Raw genomic sequence first — 20,173 nt, 5'->3', positions numbered from 1 at the left:
TTGCACCTAATCATATCTCATGTTCAAAATGTCGACTGTGTAATTATGGATGTTAATATCTGATGGCTCTGTGTGTAGGGCTGCAGATACAAGAAGGAAAAAAATCAAGATTAAAGCAAATAATGGTTTACCTGTATCCTGTGATTTCAGGATTGGCTGTAGCAGAGCAGATGAAGAGAACCTTGGCTCCTTCAGTCACAGTCTGGGGCTGGACTGAAAGGGTCACTGTGGGAGGGTCTGTGAACAGGAAAACGTTCATCTTTTAACAGAATTGAATTTGCTTCCTAGATTACTGTACACAGCGTACACTATGTGCCACAATACTGTGACATTTTGGTTGACTTTATAGGTGAGCACGATGCACGAACACTCACGCTGGACGTTGATAGTGATCGACGTCTGTCGTCCAGCAGGGGCGGCTGGGTTAAGAACCCTGCAGGTGTAGGTGCGTCCAGAGTCGCTATCCTCCGGGATGATAGGAAGCATACTGACAGCTGCCTCCCTCTTCCCATCCTCCATTGGTGTCTGTAGAGTCAGGCACAAGTAGAAAAAATAAGTTAGTTGTTGCTGGAAGTCTGAGGAAGAGCTTACTAACTATACTTATAATAAGTGACTCCATCACAACTAAGAAGACTGGAAAATCAGCCCCGTGTCGCACAAGGAAGTCACTTCCCATCTGTGACTGCGCCAATTTGGAACATTCCTATGACACTGCAAGTGTTATTTTTTTTCACGTGTGAAGCATTAAAATTGACATCCTGTTCTTTGACATGGCAGTTAAATCATATATTTTATGATGCAGCAGGGAATATTGTGCTGTTCCCACATTTCTGCGAGTGTTCACCGTCAGCACTCCTTATTTGTCATCATCTTTTAAATCTATTTACTGCTCACAGAAATCAATACGCCTAAGTGAGGAAAGGTGTAGATTGCGAGGATATGGCTCACTGCTCTCTCACTTTCCCTCGTCTCTTCCTCATACTCACAAATACAAATACAGGCAAAGGGTGAAAAAAGCTGTGATGACCAAGGTGCTAGTGTGTCTGTTATTTTTTTAGGGTGTTGACAGAGAGGAAGAAGTGTCACACATCTTTGAAAAAGAGCAAGGGCAAGCTGAGCGTTTCCCTGGCCGGCCGAATCAATGGAGCAGGCCTTTCACTTCCTCAGCCTGAGACACAAAAAGCATTTTTATGCTAGATCAAATCACATCACTCCCTGTCACCACCCCTCACTCAGACAAAGCATTCTCCATCCCCAATCTCAGTTCTTAGTCCTTTGCTCTGTTTTTCCACCAAGATATCTCACCAGTTCTATATTTCTCTATTTATAATTCGATATTTCTCTCCTCTGTCCTCTCCTCTTCCCGCCCATCTCTCTTCACGCCTTCTTAAACGTGGCGTTTAGCGTCGTTTAGCGTGGTCAGAGAGCATGAAAAATGTGACACTTTCCCAGCCGTGGCAGGCTTACGCTCTGGCGCATCCCCATTGTGTTTCTGCATTGTTGTGGGTGATTTCTTCTCTGCAGAAACTCTACTGTATGAAACACTCATGCCTGTCTGAGCTTTGGCATGCTCCAGTTATGCTCTAGTGTCGCTGCATTAGCGAGCAAAAGGGGGGGTGTGTGGGGTTAGCGAGTGAGGGGGATGCAGAGAGGAGGAGGTGGGGGGGTCAGGCATGAGTGAAAATGGGAGGGGGACTGCAGAGAGTGAGCGAACAAATCTTGCGAGAGAAGGGTGGCGATTTAAAAAAAAAAAAAAAAAAAAGCAAAACTGTGAAGCTATGGAAGAAAGATGAGAAAAATAAAAGGCAAAATAGAAAAGAAGCAAGAGAAGTATTATACCCTAAGAGAAAATATTTCTGTTTTGAATAGCTTTGCATTTCTTTCTGCCCGCTGTTATATTTTGTAATATTGCGTGGGCGTTAGTGATTGAATGATAATGCTGAGGAAAGATCTGTTCTCGCTGTACCTTGGAATAAATTGCAGTCTCCATGACCTCCCCATCTCTGTACCAAGTGATCTCAGCAGCAGGTTTGGCTCCCGAGGCTCTGCAGGTGAGGTTATGTGGTGTGTGGGCCTTAAGACGTACAACAGGGCCACCTTCCACTACAGGATCTGAAGGAGGAACTGTAAAGACGAACAAACAAACAAAAGAAAAAAAGCTCGTGTTACAGCTCCAGGCCGGCACAGAGCCACAAAAAAGTCATACTGGTATTGAGCTTGCTGTTTCTCTTAGCTCAGCATCGATATATTGCAAACGGCAAAAGAGGCAAACAACATCTTCTTATGGCCATGTGTCTATTTAACAAGGTGTTTTTTTTCAGACAGGAAAAAGACCAAGAACAGTTGTCATTTGGAAAAAAACAAACAAAAAAACCTTCAACCTTATTTATTTCCTTTCTTGGGAGTAGCATTATTACTCTATTTGCTCTTACTGTTGCAGAGTGATGTTTCAACTGAATTGCTTATTTGTTCATTTATTTGCATGGTTTCGCACGCACCACTGGCAAGCCAAGCGTGCCACCCCTGATGAAGGCGTCTATCTCCCCAACCAATAAGAGAAGGCGTAAACATGGGGCTTGTGCTGGCCTTTCTCGCTCCCTCCACCGAACCAATTTCACTGTGTGTATCTGAATTGTCAGAGGTCCTTCCGTTGCCGCGGCACGGACACTAATGGAATCCGAGTGCTAGGTGATTTTAATTTCCATGCCGATTCCCCTGACTGCACTCCTGCCGTTGACTCCTTTGACTGTGCAGGATTGCTTTGGTCTCATCTGGCCACATTGATTTACACACACATACAGGCGCGAGCGCACGCACACACGCACAAGCGCAGAAAAAAGCCCACTCTCTGTATTTATCGCACCTCATGTCCACACATAAACACGAACAGCGGGATCCCGAAGCCATGCGCCTGATTTCATTTATATGTTTATGAAATGCATATTATGCTCATGAACCACCAGCCTTGGTCTTTCAGAACGCATTTATTCTAGAAGTGGCAGTTTTATAAACTTTTCTTTTTGCTGCCTCCACATGAGCATTTTATGGCTGTGTGTGTGGGCAGGTGATGACCGCATTGCTTTGTGCTTCTCTGCGCAGCTTTGACAGTGACACTAGACACAAAAAGGTGGGCTGGAGAACATGGGTGATCTGTTTGAATCTATTCATTTAGCTGTTTTTCAGCTAAATGAACTATCCTGCACTGCTCATCGCTGCCTCAGTAAACTCTTTTTAAGGAGACACACTTAATGACAGATTCGTTTAAAGAGAACTTGTGGTGAAAACTCTCCACTGTGCTGTGACATATGCTGCGGCATCATGCTTGAATAATTGTTCTCTCTGAGTTTTCCCCCTCTTCTTTTAGACTTGCGTGCAGGTGAATACTTGGACAAATGACAAGACTAATTAATGGACTGACATTCCTTTACATGCCACCAGATGCCAGCAGTGCTTTGCTGATTCCAATTCCCACAAGACGTGGCCCTCCTCCTCCCTCCTCACCACCCCCTCCATCTCTTAATGTCTGTGTGAAGAAGTAGATCACTCACATCACATTAATGTAAAAACCGCCCTTGCAGTTGACAAATGTTGTGGCTCACTGTAAAATGTGCTAACTGTGCAAACCTTGACTTTCAAGCTACGCAAGTCTGCAGCAATCACATTATCCTAGACGTCCACAGTCTTGATTATCGCATCTAAGTGAGGAGGAGTTTCCTTTTTTTCATTGTTGAATCTCTTGGCTAAGCCTTGCTGGATTTGAATTATGCTTCAAGTAGATGATTTTACCAGGAAACTACATTTACAAAGTAAGAGTAAGTAAGTCTCGTCATTAGTATATTTGTCTAAACACTTTTGTGTTTTTTGATGAAGACCTTCCCCTGATTGTTCCCATGTGCTGCCAGCCTTGGCACGAGGGTTGTCTGTGAAGATCATGCGTGAGCTGTGTATCTTACCTAGTACAGTGAGTTTGGCACGGTGGGAGCGCAGTGCCGCCTGTGTAGCCTGACACTCATACACCGCGTCATCCGCCAACTCTGCTGAATCGATCAGCAAGCTGTGCTCGCCTGATAGTGGGTCGCCCATTAAGGAATAGCGTGTCCAGCCTGCATGAAGCCAGCACAGAGAATAGTCAGAGACAGACAAACAAACAAACAAACCAACCAACTACAAACACATAATGAAAAGACTAGAAAATGAACAGACTTGTGCTGTCAACAAAGGGGAGAGAAATGTGGCAAGGCTCTTTAAGACACAAATATAAGCAGGCAGAACCTCCCTGGTCCAAGCATTAAGTTGTTGTGTTAGCAGAGCTGCTGGATGAGGAGGGTGTCCTTTAAACACAGACACAATAAAGATGAGGTGGCTAAGGTCAAGAGGAAGACTCTTCACCTTCTCTCTAGTCTACCACACATTTAAATGTCAGTGCGTGACAAAAGCCAATTGATTATCTACCTTCCTACAAGACCCTTAAAATGCTAAACAACAAATTAAAGTTCGGTGTGTACAGCAGTAGCCGACCTGTCTGCAGTACAATGTTCTCTCACCATTCATTTGTGTAAAACCTCAACGGTTGACAGAGAAAGACTTGGTTTCTAATGAGACCTGGCATTGATTGCGGCCAGACCGACATAGACAGAGAGAGCAATAAACACACAAAGAGCAGTGGCGAAAGGAGAGAGACACACACACACACACACATACAGGAATAAGAGGTCAGTGTTACTACCTGGTAGGTCTCTCTCTCCACCCAGTGCAAGGCCATCTTTGGTCCACTGTACCATTCCCCGGTAGCCCACAATGACACACGGTAGAGTCACCGATTGACCGGATACAACTATCTGGTCCTGGGGTTGCTGGGAGAAGTAAGCTGCTTGGGTGGCTGCTGGGGGAAACAGAGAAAACCACATTCTGAACATCATCGCTTTCAGAGTTCACATTGTCCATTGCAGCAGATGGACAATTACACACATGGAAATTCACAAAATAGCTATAGAAAATATAGGTATGCAGACCACTGCTAATGACATTTCACAGAGTATAATGGCAGTACATTTCTGCAGTGCCAGCAGAGAAAAGTGAAACTTGCACAGTAAGGGGTGTGAAAAAACTATAAGTAAGTATAAAAGAGAGCAGACTCCCATGAACTGGTCTGCTCACTCCCTTGTTTTCACGGCACTTGCTGAGATAAGTGATGAGGCTGACGTGTGAAAATATTATTTTTTTCCCCCGATAAATGTGTCTTCTAAAAGAAGGAGTCAGCTGCGCCTCATAACTTATTTAACTCTTTCCAAAGACCATATGGTTATATGCTCGCTGACATGAAGCAAACACACTTCTGGGGAGAAAATCTGCCACTCTTTCAGTGTGCTTTTCTGCAAAAATGGATGTTAAACAATCAAAACTCCATTAAAGTTCCCAGGGGATTCATCCGTTTGAGCCTGCTGAAAGTCAGCGAAGACACCTGCCGTCGTTCCGCCGCTGTGTTTAAGTATGGCAAACAGTCTCGCTGGATTGGCTGGCCTGCCTTCACACTACAGAAACACAGCGTGAATACGGATCCGCGGATCCAACTGCCACTACGCTAAAGATTCAGTATTACAAACCCTTCTGGCAGGGGAAATGGCAACACTCCAGAGGTAACTAATCCATAGGGAAAGGTAGGAAGAGAGAGAGTTATTGGTTGGTTGGTTATCTAAGTGGGGTGTCTGTGCGAGGACTTAAAAAAAAACCTTCCCTCATTCTTCTTCCATCTTTCTTTGTCGCTCAGTGGAGAATGGAAGAGAAGGGGGACAGAGGAAGATAAAGAGTTCTATTCAGGCACTGCTAAGCCCCCTCCCCTCCTGAACTGCTTCACTTGGTGGGAGCGCTTAAACAGACAGGGTTGCCCCCACCCCCTCGGCAAAGAAAGACGCTGAAAAGAGGGCAACATACGGCGGCCAGAGACGCGCTATTGTCCCCTTGTCCCTCTCTTTTAATAGGCCTCTTCATTTCCAATCAATCCTGCTAAATGCAAGTTTAATAGCTTTTCAATAGCAGCTTTTCCCCCAGAGGGTAGCTGGGATTTTCTCTCTTTCTCTCACCCCTTTTCTTTATCCCCGTCTCTTCCCCTTCTTTCTTGTTCCATTCTCTCCAGTTTTTCTTTCTTTTTGAAAGGGAAGCTTCCGAGGTTGTTGGCAGTGTTTATTCCACACTCAATTATCCACTTCATCTCGGGGTGCACCATGGACTGAACCCTGCCTCTTGCCTCCCCTCTCCCTTTGCACCCTCTTGCCTCTGTCACCCAACAGCACAATTACAGCCGCCAAACGGTGAGCTCATCAGGAACGTGAGTTCTCCACAGCTCAGACCGTTGCGGTTTCCAACAACCGCCTCAAAACCCATTTTCACACGCGCCCATTCACTCGTAATCTTCATCTGGGCTGAAAGATGTGTTAATAGATAGCTGAACAAAGAAAAAGATCAGAGAAGAAGGCATGTTGCTCACCACCAATGTCTCCCCTGTACATCATTTTACTGAGGTGTTTGAAAAGCCTACTGAGCTGTGGGTGCAAACAGGTAGAGTGTATGTGTGTCACGCACCGTGGATCAAAAGAGGCCAATTTGGGAGCGAGTGAGAAGTGAAACATCTTCTAGTTCAGGCTATTAGGTGTTTAGCGAAGGCTGGCATTTCCCCGTCATACCTTCAAAAACACTCTTTACAGTCAGCCTGTGTATCCCTAACTTTCAGCTTTTATGAGCTATTGAGCATTTTCATATGCCTCCACTTGCAGAGCGAGTTAGAGATTTTCCTCTTTGTACTTTCACAGTGCAAACATTGATTGCAATTAAGTATCTTGCCCAGAGTATCTAAATGTTTACAATGGGTAATAACTCACTGCATTGGTTGATTGTTTAGATGGATTACATGCATTAAATAGTTTCTCTATACCTCACCCACATGCAATTTCTCATGCTCACATATGGTAATTAACGCCATGTGGGCAAACACATACATGCGCAGCCGTGCAGATATAGAGTAAAGAATATGTGCCGTAGTGAATGTCTTCACACCATATGAGTGATTCATTGCTCTCCAGATCCCTTATTGAAAATGCTCAACAGAACATCTCGACTGGCTAATGACTCATGCCAGATTCCTTTAATTCCTCCTTGCTGAATTAGACAATTCTTTGACGGTGTATTAGCAGCTTAATTACATGAATACATTTCTGATGGGGAGAGAGGGAGGAACAGAACCAGACAAAGAAACAGTGGAGGAGAGGCAGTTAGAAGAAGTAGGGAGCTGTGGGTGTGAAACAGGCTTGTTATTGGTGTGCTGCAATGTCACACACACACAAACATGCACGTACACAAACTTACACCAAGGCTTTCTGTGTTTTTGCCAGACTCAAAATGAGGAGCTTGTCTATTGGCTGCAATTAAATCACGTTTGCAAAGAAAGATATGAAACTCCTTGAAATCCCAGCATTGCTTCTTTGGACATAAATTTATTCAGTATGCCATCTTTAATATTATGCAAATAAATATGTACAGTGTGTATTAGTTGTACCACATACGGTGTGGTTAATGTCACTTTCAATGCCGTTATGATTTAGTCCTACAAGTGCTAATCAGAAAAATGCAACATTTACTCTGTTTCTTACATTGCTTTGTGTGTGTGTGTGTGTGTGCGTGTGTGTGTGTCTCTCTCTCTCTCTCTGTGCGTGTATGTGTGTGTGTGCATGCGTTTCTATCCCTCATTAACAAGGTCAACACACATTTGGCCTGATACATTTTAATCCGGATTTCTCAAAATGGAATATCATTTCATGCCACTGGATGCACGTGGGGCTAAGTTTGTGTGGGTGTGTGTGTGTGCGTTTCTGCACCACTGTGCGAGTTCAGTGTGTGTCTGTCTGAAAATATTCTGTGTATGATTATGTCTGCGTGATTGAGCGTAGAGGGTGGGGCAGTGTTAATAGGGAAAAGCAACTTGTCAGGTACCGGAGGGCACATTTTGCAGTTACTTAGACACAGTGACTTTGCCGTTTGTGTCACATGGTCGGAGTTAAGTGCAAAACAGCCTCTCCAACTTGGACACAACCTATTAAAGAGCTTTGCGTCGACCCCTGGCTCTGCCTGCACTTTCTCTTCTACATCTGAACCAATAGGGATACATTCACATCAGGAAGGATCAAGAAGAGACAGATGGACAGATGTCAGCAATGATCCATCCACCGCTGGACATCTGCGTTGATAGAATTAGATTGAACCAGTCACTCTGTGTGTGCGTGTGTGTATGCGCTGATAATGTGGATGTGTAAGCGCTGGCTATGATGCTAAAGACTGAGAAACATAATAGTGCTGCAGATGACCTTTGGATAAAATGTGGCTCTAACACACACACAGTGCTTTGCACTTACTACCAAGTCACCACAATCATAATCTGTTATACCATTTCTGACTAAAAGAAAAAATGTATTTCAAGTCTAACTATATTTTAAGCCAACATTTAAAAAGTCAAAGCTTGTAGCTGTTTGTAACAGCTTGAGCGATGCACGCTGTCTATTTTCACTTGTTTTTACAATGACACTCAACTGCATATGTTCATTCACTCTAAGAGGCTCCAAGTTGCATTAGAGGAGAGAGTCCCTATTTTAGTCCTGATTTTATTCCTGTCCTCATTCCCATCCAGTGCAACATCCAATCCTGTGGGGTCTATAAATATGAGTGCTCTCAACTTGACTGGACAATTTACTCCATGCAGTAATAATTCAAAATGTTAAAAAATAGTGCCCGGTGCATTTTTTTGCTCTAGTGGTAGAAGCAGAATCCCGGGCTTGGCTGGTGTGGGATCCAGGAGAAAATGAGGAGGAAAACCAGACAAAAAAGCAGCACAAAACAAGGCAACTGGCAAAAAGTGTCAAGCTTGGAATAAACAACCCCTTTCCCCAAATGCCATCCATTGTGCCTTGTCTAGATAAGGCTTCTAAATCGGGTTGGAAAATGCAAGCTCCATTTCTCTATGTATGGAATTATTATCCCTTTGTTTTGAGGCAGGCTCTTTTGTCTTCCTCTTCCTGTGTGTGTGTGTGTGTGTGTGTGTATGAGAGAGAGAGAGAGAGAAAGAGAGTGTGCTTGTATGTGTGTGTGTGTGTACAAACAGACAGTAGTGCTGAGGTAGCCGAACCAAAGAGTATGTCCTAAAGGGGAGCCTGCACCCAACTCATGTTTGATCTGGCTACTAAGCTCATTACTATGACTCCTACAGAACTTTTAGGGCTGGAAGGGGGGGGGGGGGGGGAACAGTAGATACCACCCACCAACTTGTGGCACCCAACACATGTGGATGTGTGAGTTCTGTGCTTTGACTTGGACCACAGCAAACAGCTTCAGCTTGTGCTCCTGCAGATGGCCTCCCCGCTCACACCTTAATGCTGCCCAGTCTCCTACAAGCTCTCCCGCACTGCACTCCAGCTGCACTCCCACCCACCCACTCTTACTATCTTTTCTCCCGTTCTGTGTTTTTGTGCCCAAATTGCAGTCTAACAGCTTTTTAAGAGCTGTTTTGCTGGAGTTTAATCCTCCTAGCCTCCCTTTTCAGCCTTTATTCCATTGTGAAAAACTTGGCTCAGACATAGACCCTTTTGAGAGACTGGACCCGCTCGTCTACCCAGCCCCCGCCCCCGCTGCTGCTCTGCTGATACCCCCACCCAGAGCATCCTCTACCATTCCAGCATCCCTCTAAAATCCAGCCCTATCCTCTCATTCCTGTTTATCCCTCATACGTCTACAGTCAGTGAGCCATGGTCCCTGAAATCAATGCCTAGCAGGCCCCCTTTGAGAGTTATATAAAGTGTTACTAATTGTTGATTTGCTTTCTCCATAGCTCTTTCTGCCGTTGCTCTGCTTTTCTAGACACCATGTCAGTTGTCATCTCTTGCCAGCCTCTCAGTTGCATTCTCTCTCCCCATGTCTTCCTCTCCTCTATCCTGCATCCCTTGTCCCCTTTCCCTCGCTCCTTGCATCCCTGGTGTGAAAATCACAGGGGTTTGTGTCAGCTTGTCAACACAACTCTCAAGAAAGAACGATCGGGGGAACAACACACACACACACACAAACACACAAAGAGCCACTACATGTTAGAAAGACTAGAAAAAGTGAGGTACGGTAAAAATGGAAAAACTGGGCTCCTGTCAGTTTCAAATTGCAAAGGAGCAGGCCTGAGAGGGGATTGATGGAACGCTGTAATCAGGCTGTCTCCAAGGCTGTCACCACAAGGTTTTTCTCTGTTGGAATAGGGCGCTGAACACATCAGGGCAGCAGTGTGGCTGATCGCATGGGCGAGCAGCGCCACAGTTTCTCCCTGGGTACCTGCTACAACAGATGCAGTGGATAGAGTAATAGAGTGGTATGCATACAAGGAGAGGGAAAGGGGAGGAATAAAAAAAAAAACGCAAGAGGTTTCAGGGGGGCCAAGAGTGCTGATGTGACACAGTCTGTGTGTGAGCAGATTTGAATGGTTCATGCAGTCACTGTGCTGCAGTGCCCGACAATGTGCCATAAATACACTCATTCTTGTAGTGTCTTCTCACACTTCGCCACACACACACACACACACACAAATACATGCACAGTCACTGTCACAGTCCCATATCTTTAGGGTTTCTAGTGGGCAGAAGCATCTCTCAGAGTATAATTCTAGTGCAGCTTTTAAACAGCCCCCCCCCCCCCCACTCTGAAGCCAAGAGCCAAAGAGCTGAGAGCTGACTCCATGTAGACAGATAGCAAGTGACTGGCTGGCTGGCAGGAGGACAGGAAATAAAAAGCCATATAAAAAAAAAAGAGAGAAAAGGGGAGGGAGTCGGTGGCGGCGGTATGAAATTGTCTGTACACATCAGCCAGCAGTGTTGACAAGATGTTGATTGAGCTAGTCTTGTCATTTCGTTCCTGCTTACCCCCCGGTGTTTTCACTGCAAGACAGCTGCTGGTTGGATCTGTGTCACAGTTCCAGCCCTTTTCTGCCCCCCCTACTTTTCCTTCTCTTGTTTTTTTTTTTTCTTTCTCTCTCTATATCCCAGTTTTCCCTCTGTAGCTCCATCCCCCTCTTTTCACCAGTGTTTAGATGGAAGGGCTTTCAGTATAATTTACTGTGCTTTTAAATCATTAACTTCTTGTGCTGTTTGTGAAAGCCCTTGTTTAGCGTGTGCGTAACAGCTGACATGGTGGATAAAACAGCAATGGTACGCAACATGTGACAGAAATGCGGCTCGGGGATGGGACGGGCATTTTGAAAAAGAGGGGTAAATCCCCGCTGCACACATGACAAGTAAACAAAGCAAATAAATATATAAATAAATAATAGATTAAAAACCCATAAAACAATGAAAAGATAATGTTGAAATTGCCTCCATCTCTTGCTTTTTCTAAAAGGCGGTAGAAATGAAAACAAAGGAATTCTCCACATAGATTCTGTACTGGGACTCTGGGCCTAATGCCCTGGGGTGTCAATTAATTTAGTCTAGGGATTTGCGGCCTACTCTTCCTAATTGAGCCCAGTGGAGACCCCTTTGGCTCTTCACAATAGGAAGTAGTGTGTTTCATAATTAATACTTTTTTTCCCTTTATTATTATTATTTTTTAATGAGGGTGGTAATGTTGTAAATGTATGCATCTCATTAGAGTAAAAGGGCCATCGATGCTATTGTTCACTTCTCCAGTGTTTGCTGCTGGTGAGATGAATACGAGAGACAATCTCATTGAGAAGCAGCCATGACGCGCTGAAAGTCAGAGCTGTACTTTTGTGTGTGTTTGAATATAAAACACAGCAAGCTCAATGAGAGTCTCATTACTGTTGCTTAATATGTGTGCTTTTTAAAGCTTAGAGGTTAATGCCCGACTTGCCTTCATTTCACTGGAGCTCTCTTTAATTTGATGCATAATTCTTTTTTGTCAGCAGCTGACAAGAGCCTCTTCAGAGAAAGCAGCTGAGCTGTGCTGTGAACTCTGCATCCAACGAGAACACAAAGGCACAAAAACACTCCTAATTAAAACTGTTTAAAATGGTTTTCTTCACTTTCCTTCTCATGCTTACTCCGCGTTATAGAAGATATTTCCGAATGCTCCTATCTTCCCATCTCTGTCCAGAGAACATAACTCCTGGCGATTAAACAAATTACCTCCTTTCCCAGGAGAGCTACTGATCTAGCGAAAACAATAAGAGTGTGATTCTGCTGCCACCTCTCTGTTCTTACAAACGGCCTTCAAACTGCCATTTATTAATCAATGCATGTGGCTACTCTGTGACCTGAATTTCTGTTCCCTTTCATCTGAAGGTGGAGAAAAGGCAAGTTTTAATTTAACATCAGTTTTTTCTTCTGTTCATCAGATTTCCCATAACTTGAAACATTCTTTTAAAATTACTGATGACTCGGAGCTTCCACAACACAAGAGAAGGAGGGGAAAAAAAACGTTACCTGCCGACCTCGATACATCCTACTTTGTGCTGAGAGAAAGAAGGGAAGAGAAAACTAATTTCCTGAAACTCCATTTCTTAAGCGTTGATTAGTAAAGGAGCATAATTACAGTGAAATGTGAAGTCAGGGTTTTTTTTCAGATTGCGCTGCTTCCTCTAGAAAAATCAGGCCATGATTAATGAATAAATGATTAATGAGTGAACTAATTAATCAATTAATTATTAAGCAAGCACTCTGAACAAGAAATGGGTAGGATGACGGTGAACAGTGGATATAAGAGATGGTTAGGTTGTGTGTTAGAGAAAAAAGGATTTAGGATAATCTGCCTGTTTGTTCTGTCAGTTTGTTTTGTCTTCTGTTACAGGGGAGGATGAGGAAGAGGGTGGAGGGGAGGCGATGGAAGACGCCGCTCTTCTCTAAAGCTTCCCAGCACCATCTTGTGCGAGAGCACTGTCTTCAAAATGCTGCTTTTGCAAGTTACCCCATATATCTTGGGGTCTAGGTTGTCCAGCCTGGCATAACGTTTGCCAACAACAGTGATGGCGTTTGCACTGGGCTGTTAGAGGCCACGCGTGGCCCGCAGTCAACAGCTCTGAAAAGGCTGAAGGTAAGGCAAAGTTCCCTTCTCTAACCAGTCATCCCTCCACCCCCTGTCTTTAACTAGGACACCCCATCAATCTTTGATAATGTGTAGCGTGGGTCTCTCCTGTGTGACCAGGCTGATGAGACACCACAGCAGGGATTGATGTATGAAATGCAGGCTCTGAATGTAACTGTGATATAGTGGACCGTTTCAAGTCACGTTTGACCTTTTTTTTTTCCTGGATATTAATCGCTGCAGTGAAAGAATATGTGTGATATATCCCTCCTCCAGGAACTCCACACACTATATTCTTTGGTATAGGTTTCTTCTGTACCTTTAGCTTAGTGGAGGTGGAGGTTTTTCATGTCTGCCAAAAGTCCCCAGGGCTTGTACACAACAGGATATGGGACACAAAATATTATTTTATAAGCAGATGGGTTTATTGTTTCTATTAAAATGCAGCATTACCCTATAAAACTGCATTTTCCCCACCTCCCCCTGACACCCGGAAACACATCCTCAAAGCAACAACATGAGAGAAGGATCTTTCATCCCTGCATATATTTCCTGGCGTTTACTGCTGGCCTTATTAACAGAGTTGTGAGTGACAGAGGCAGAGTGTGCTGGGAGAGTCTCGGGGGGGGCTTTGATTGAGGCAAGTGATGGAGCTGCAGCAAGCTAAGGGCAAGATCACGCTTACGTTTATCCATTCAAAGAGCTTTGCAAAGTTCTTACTCCTTTTTCTTCTCTGTACCTTCAAGTCTATTGTTTTTCTCTAACAGCCACTGGCTGGACTAGTGCTGCATTCTGTCCTAAACATACCATGGCATTGCAGATTTCCTCAGAGTCAAGTGGGTGTGAATAGGTCTTTGTCACGCTGGGTGGGATGGCTCATTGGCTGTGAAACCCTGGACATATGGTGGCTGTGTGTTGGGATGTAACACTACAGAGAATACTGTGGGCTGAGCTCTTGACCCTCGCCTGGCCTTTAACACCTTACTGGCTGCACCAATGGATTGATGAACTTAAACACTTCATTGTGTATTCTGCTTTGGGGTGTGCTTTCTTTAGGGTTTTACTCTGGAGGAAGAATGTAAAGTTTGCAAAGGGACAGATGTGTGCTATGTGACTGTTTTAACCAAACATGCACCATAACCCCTTTTTCTGAGGCTGCTGCGAACACACAAAGGCAGACACACAATTTGTCTGTAACACAGTGCTTGGAGGAGGTAAAGCAAAGCTGGACGGTAACAGTGCATGTATCTTTGATGGCCAGACTTCTACAGAGAAATTGCCTTTTGTCCTGGTGCGATAAGCCTGTTAATTAAGTGTCTAACAGAAATGTCTACTACAGTGACATTACCACCCAAATAGAAGCACATTACCCAGGGAAATGAGCTAAGCTTCCATCCAAATGTCTGGTCAATGTCTTGACAAAGACAACAAAAGCAATTCTGAACCACGTCTCTTGAGCTCTTTTCTCCCTTTCACGAATTCTATGTGTCCGCAAAACAAGTCTTTCTTAGCAAGTTCCATTTACTGAGAGGCCTCGGGTTTGGGGCTCTGATAAACAAGTGGAGCGTTACAGGCTCTTAAGCCCATCTGGTGAGATGATCGATCATTAGACAGAGTGTGAAGATAACTCCCTCAGCTTGCCTGCTGGCTACCACTGATCCCATATCACCCTCACAGGATATGGTATGAATCACAGGAAGTTGAGATCAATCTATAGAGATTGTGCCGCTTGATTACAAACGGGAAGAAAAAAAAAATCCCATTTGGCTTAGCCACTCGAACGCCTTGGAGTCTGGCTGTGTTTGTGTGAATGAGTAGGTGTGTGCAACATGTGCATCTATGTGTTAAATAATAGTTTTCTTACTTTCTCCGTTTACCTATTTCTGGTATTTGTTGAGCTCTCACTGCAACTGCAACCTTCACTCGTTTTGCTTTGCTCAGTCCACCCTGCTCTTAAATCTCTCTTCTTGAGGGAGTCGTCTTTTAAAACTTAATTAAAACAGACTCCAAACCCCCGCCCCCTCCCTTACCCCCCACCCTCCCAGGGACCGGCTGAAAGCAGCTTAGAACAATCAAGAGAACGGATTAGAATTGAGAAGAAAAGAAGAGAAGAGGAGATGGAAGAGGGAGGGGGGGGGGGGGGGGGGGGGGGGAGGCAAAAACAACAACAAGAATGGAACGGTGGAGAAAAATATCGCAAGTCGTGAGAGGAATGACCCCTTTCCTTCATCGTCCTGATCCTCTCTCCTTCCCCCTTCACTCCATCTCTCCCTCTCTCAGGGCTCTGGAGTCTTGGCCTGACCTATTGACATTCAGCTTCTCGGCAGATTAAGCAGCGAATGGAGCCTCTGGAAAGGGTAAACACACTGGAGGAACAATGACCAACAGGCGGCAACCTTATTGGATTCTAATTAACTGCCAGGAGAGATGGCTAGGGGCATGTTAAGTGCTGTGGGACACAAGTTAGAGCCCCAGACATCAAATACCAGAACTCACATCACCTGCACTCCTCTCCTTGCTTGTAGATTGGCTCTGTCTTCCTTTATCTCCTTCTGTATCTTGCCATCCTTTACTATTTTTCTCTCTTTCAATCTGTTTGCCCGCTGTTTCACATATGGCCCATGAGAATGGCAAACAAAGGCTTTTAACAGCACTCCTCGGAGAGCTATTTGCCATCCCTTTTTCATGGGCTGCCTTTCCCTTTCTTTCTCCGTCTCTTTTTAAACAAAGTGGAACGAGGCTCATCCCCCAGAGGTAGCTGTTTGAGCGATAAGGTTAAAATAGACTGAAAAATTGGGAGAGATTATTTGATATTGAACAGATTGAATTATCTGGAGTGAGAGAGAGGGATGACGGAGAACAAAATCATTTTTCTGCAACGCCCTCAGGGAGGAGCACTACTGGGGGGAGTGAAGGAGCTAAACAGGGGGCAGCAAAGAGCTGCACCTTAGTGGTCATACATCGGAAAATATGGCCACTTCTTCTGTTTTTTTGTTTTATTTATTTATTTATTTTTCCTTATCCCAATTAATTGGCACCGTAATTTGAGTATGAGTCCAAGCAGGTCTCTCTCAATGTGTGAACTTTCTCACTGGCTCAGTGGGTCCTGTGTCTTTTTGAGTGGTCCCCTGATTAGGGCAGCTCACAATGGTGCAGTGGTTTTCTGGGGGCTCCTGTACGGCACCACAGGCACTAATTAGATTGGTCTCATTAACGCGTTCGTGTGAGAGAGGGCCCTGACCATCATGGATTGAGGCTGACACAGAAGGGAAAAAAAAACAATGCCCCGCTAGAGACAGGCCATCGTCACCTCAGCAGGCATATAAAGCAATTCATTAATTGGTGTGAAAACACACATGTGCAAACAAACACACACACACACTCTCACGCCTGGGTGGGAATACACATACTAATGCTATGTGTATTCCATTAACCCATTGCTTGTTAACACATTACCTGGGATCAAAGCACCAAAGGCTGGAAGGAGAGAGGACTAGAGAAGTCGTTATTTGTCGAGAAAAATTGCAGTGCAGTGTTATGTTTGTCCTTTGGCAAACCTGGCAGAAAAGAGGTTTCATCCGTTTCACAAAACGGAAGGATCTCTTCTCTCGTCACCATCATGTGAGAGTCTCTGAAATCCTTAGAGTGCCTTTTTTTTTAATCAAAGCTGGGAGTAAATGAATCGGAGCTTCAGTTGTGATCCAAGCCTAGGGGGTATAAAAGGGATCCACATGACCACTGTCCATTTCCACACTATTACAGTAACAGTCATGGCTGTAATGGTTTGAATTGGACCATTGATTTCTCTCATGTGTCGTCTTTCACCCCCCCCCCCCCCCCCCCCCCCCCAGTCTGTGCCAGTTCTGAGATTCAACAAAACATCACATGCTCAAAGACAGCTCACATATAACCTAAACCTCAGCCTGATAAAATAACACAGACACACACACACAACCATTACAATATGTCCCAGCTCAAGTTCCTAGGGAGTTAAACAAAGGACTGAGTTTAAATTGGTTTTTAAAGAACTCCCCAGCACAATAAGGGAGTTGACCTGAGCTTCTACAGGGTGTCAGAGGACTGTTTAGAGATAGAAGGGTAGTTAGGCCGAGGTCTATGGTGCACTGAATGGCTAATCTAAAGTGTGACCACTCAACAGTGTCTCAGCCTTCAATGGGCCTCCTATCAAGCCTGACTGCACCTCAATCTTTGGTCAGCTGTTTTAACTGGCCTGTGATTGAGTGGCTTCATTAAGGTCCTATTTATCTTTCCCTGTATCACAGCCCTGAAAGACTGGTGACATGCTCAACACACCCACACACCGCCTACACACGAACCTGAGCAGATGCACAACTGCATTAGCACACAGAGAATATTCAGCAACACATCGACTAGATAAGAACACGGTCCTTTCCAATTAGTTGAAAAGATGTTTTTCTTTCCAGAACTGTGCTAATTTTGTTTAAAGTAACTTTCAGTTTCTTTTCCTCTTTTACCAGACCATCTTATCTCCTTTGACAGATTTCCAACAGCTTTATCACCTCACAAGTTCTCCCTAGAAAGCCGTCCCTGGTCATATAGCCTATATAGCTCCTTCGAGGGTTTGGCATGGGGCTGTGCTGAACTGCAATGCCGCCTGAGCAAAATAGCAGGCCGGGTCACCCCATGACCCCACACAGACCGAGGCCCTCCCAACAAGGCAGAACAAACAGCTTTCTGTTGCTGCTCTCTGCCTTTGATCTGAAGCAGCAAAGCTGAGATCTGTGTCCTCTTTCCTCTCTTCTCTTTTGCCCTTTTCTCTTTTTCTTTACAACATTTTCTTATATCTCTCTTTCCTCTCCTGCTGAGCAGGTGTATTAAATGAGGTGACTATTTCAGCAGCATTGGGCCGCACCTCAAAGTGCAGTCTGTGAAGAGGGCTTTTCTCTCTTTCCCTCTTATCTTTTATCCTTTCCATCGGCCCATCTCCTTTACTCTCCCTTTTCCTTTCCCTTTATCCTTTTCCATTCCCTTTACTCCTTTTAACATGTTCTCTCGCACTCTTGAATGTGAAATAGAGAGGGCCATGCCTCTTATCTATTTAAATTCATCTACTGCCTCCCTGTCTATCTGCCTCTCTCTCAGCCTATTGTCTATTTAGCTATACGTCTAATTATGCTGTCTCACTTAAGTAATTAGTGCAAAAATAAATAGCTGCCAAAGCTTTGTCTCTCCCCTTCACCCCTCCCGTTGCAGTCTCTGAGAAAACAAATTATGGCGAACAATAGGTACAAATGGCTTCTGCACCAAACCACATGATGGATGCAACCTGGGTTCCCTGCATCTCATCCCTTCCTTTTTCCTTTCCTCGCTCGACTCTCTTTACTCTTCCTCCCTTCTCCATTATCTCCAGCTCTATATGTCTCTGTTTGGAAATGGGAGGACTTGAGCACTCTCTCACCCAACTACCCTATCATTGTATAGCTGTATCATCTGTCTTCCCTGCTTGGCACTGACACTATATTCACACTGACATCATATTAGGCAAGGTCTTTTTTCTATCCCTTTCTTTCTCTTTCTCTCTCTACACCACTCTTTCTTTCCCTTCCCCTGCTGTTGTCTCCACTGGCGCTCCCTTCTCCTCTATCCCCTAGAGCATTCTATACACCGCAACTGCAAAGCAAACGCCTGGGACTTTTCTAAGCAAACAGCCAGAATCCTGTGCCGTAGCCCCATCTGTGGATAGTCTGAGCAGGGAACAATCAGTCCTTCTCCTCCTCTGCTTCGTTCTCTTTTCAGCCCCCTGGGATCTGCACGGCACTAGGATGCCTCAGTCAGACGGGTGCAATGTGCTGGAACAATGGCTGGGTTGCTTCATCCAGTAGGGGTGTTAAGTTCACTTCAGCCAGCTTGGGAAGCACTTAACTCTTTGCTGCAGCATCACATGAATGTGGCAGAAGCAAAAGATCCTCCCACTATACACCTTCCTTACCTTACCCTCATACACCCCCTATCCACCACTCCACACTCACACACTGACACACACAACCACTTTCTGCTTGTCCAAATGTACACCTGAGATCTAACGTGTAGCCCGAGGTGTTGAAATATCAACTTTCTATTAATCCCCCTCAGACTTGCAGTCAGTTACACCTTTGTTGTTTTTTCCACCTCTGCCATGCTGGAAGAAAAACAGCAGGTTTGGTTTACACCAATACAAGCATATCCATTTCTTGAAATGCTAGGCTCCTGGCAGTAAATCCCTTTGACCCCTCTGCCTTGCTTTTCTTTCTCTCCCTCCCCCTGTTCTCATGCTAAGCCCACTTCAGTCTCCACATCAACTTTCTTTGGCCAAATAGACGGCAGGAGAGAGACACACCTTGCTCTCCTACTGATTCAACAGCCACCCACACACCACTGTTTCCCGCGCCTGTGTACAGCTCAATAACATTAACATATTTTACCACTGAGGGAGGCGCAGTTAAAAGCTTGATCGATAAGCTTTGACTGACACTCCTCAGTTGAGAGCAAATTGGCTGTCTTCTCTCACAGACCTCCCAGGTTGAGCTTCTCAAACCTGTCTGAAAAAAAAAAAGAAAATAAAAGACCCGGCTGCACTTTCCCCAAACCAACACGGAGCACCCTTTTGTCGTGCAGGGGAAGAAGACACTAAGCCACATCCAACCCACTATTTTGGTTGATGGTTGAGTCATTACCACAATATTAGCCTTGGCATTCCAGGCAGTTTGAACTGACAGGAAGGACAGATGAAAAAAAGAATAAAAAGGGAGGCGGGCTGAAGTTCAAGGAACGAGTAGCTGGAATATTTAGTCCCACAAGAGTATGCACCATTTCCATTACTAATAAAGTAAGCAGCAGGAAGGCAACTTCTTGTTTCCTTAAATGTGTTTTTAGCCCTTGTTGGTTCTGGAGATGACATGGCCTGAGAGCTGCAGCATCATTAATTAGACAGTTGGACTTTGACTAATCGCTCCAGAAAGGGCACACAGCCCTGAAGATGGCAAACACTCATCTTGGCTTATCATCCTCTGCCCTTGACCTCTGTGAGTGTGTGTGTGAGTGTGTGTGTGTTAAGGGTGTCGCTTCCATGAGTTCCTTGTGAGTCATTTCTGGATGATGT

General features: G+C 44.8%; 1 protein-coding gene across 3 annotated transcripts in view; it reads right to left on the bottom strand.

Annotated features, from left to right (window-relative positions):
• Positions 1–20,173, bottom strand: part of kirrel3l (kirre like nephrin family adhesion molecule 3, like) — a 33,771-nt gene that overhangs the window by 8,446 nt on the left and 5,152 nt on the right. For 2 of the 3 annotated variants that reach the window (XM_026371705.1, XM_026371707.1), the window contains exons 2-6: positions 4,727–4,882; positions 3,954–4,103; positions 1,967–2,124; positions 375–525; positions 132–237 (exon numbers count right to left, since the gene is read on the bottom strand). In XM_026371705.1, the coding sequence (XP_026227490.1) occupies positions 132–237; positions 375–525; positions 1,967–2,124; positions 3,954–4,103; positions 4,727–4,882 (721 nt within the window). The remainder of the gene's footprint in view (positions 1–131; positions 238–374; positions 526–1,966; positions 2,125–3,953; positions 4,104–4,726; positions 4,883–20,173) is intronic. The other variant, XM_026371706.1, reaches the window with a different exon arrangement.

Source organism: Anabas testudineus, chromosome 16 (assembly GCF_900324465.2).
Source record: "Anabas testudineus chromosome 16, fAnaTes1.2, whole genome shotgun sequence".
NCBI lineage: Eukaryota > Metazoa > Chordata > Actinopteri > Anabantiformes > Anabantidae > Anabas > Anabas testudineus.
Note: the sequence above shows the minus strand (reverse complement) of the source record. Positions and strands in the feature narration are given on the sequence as shown.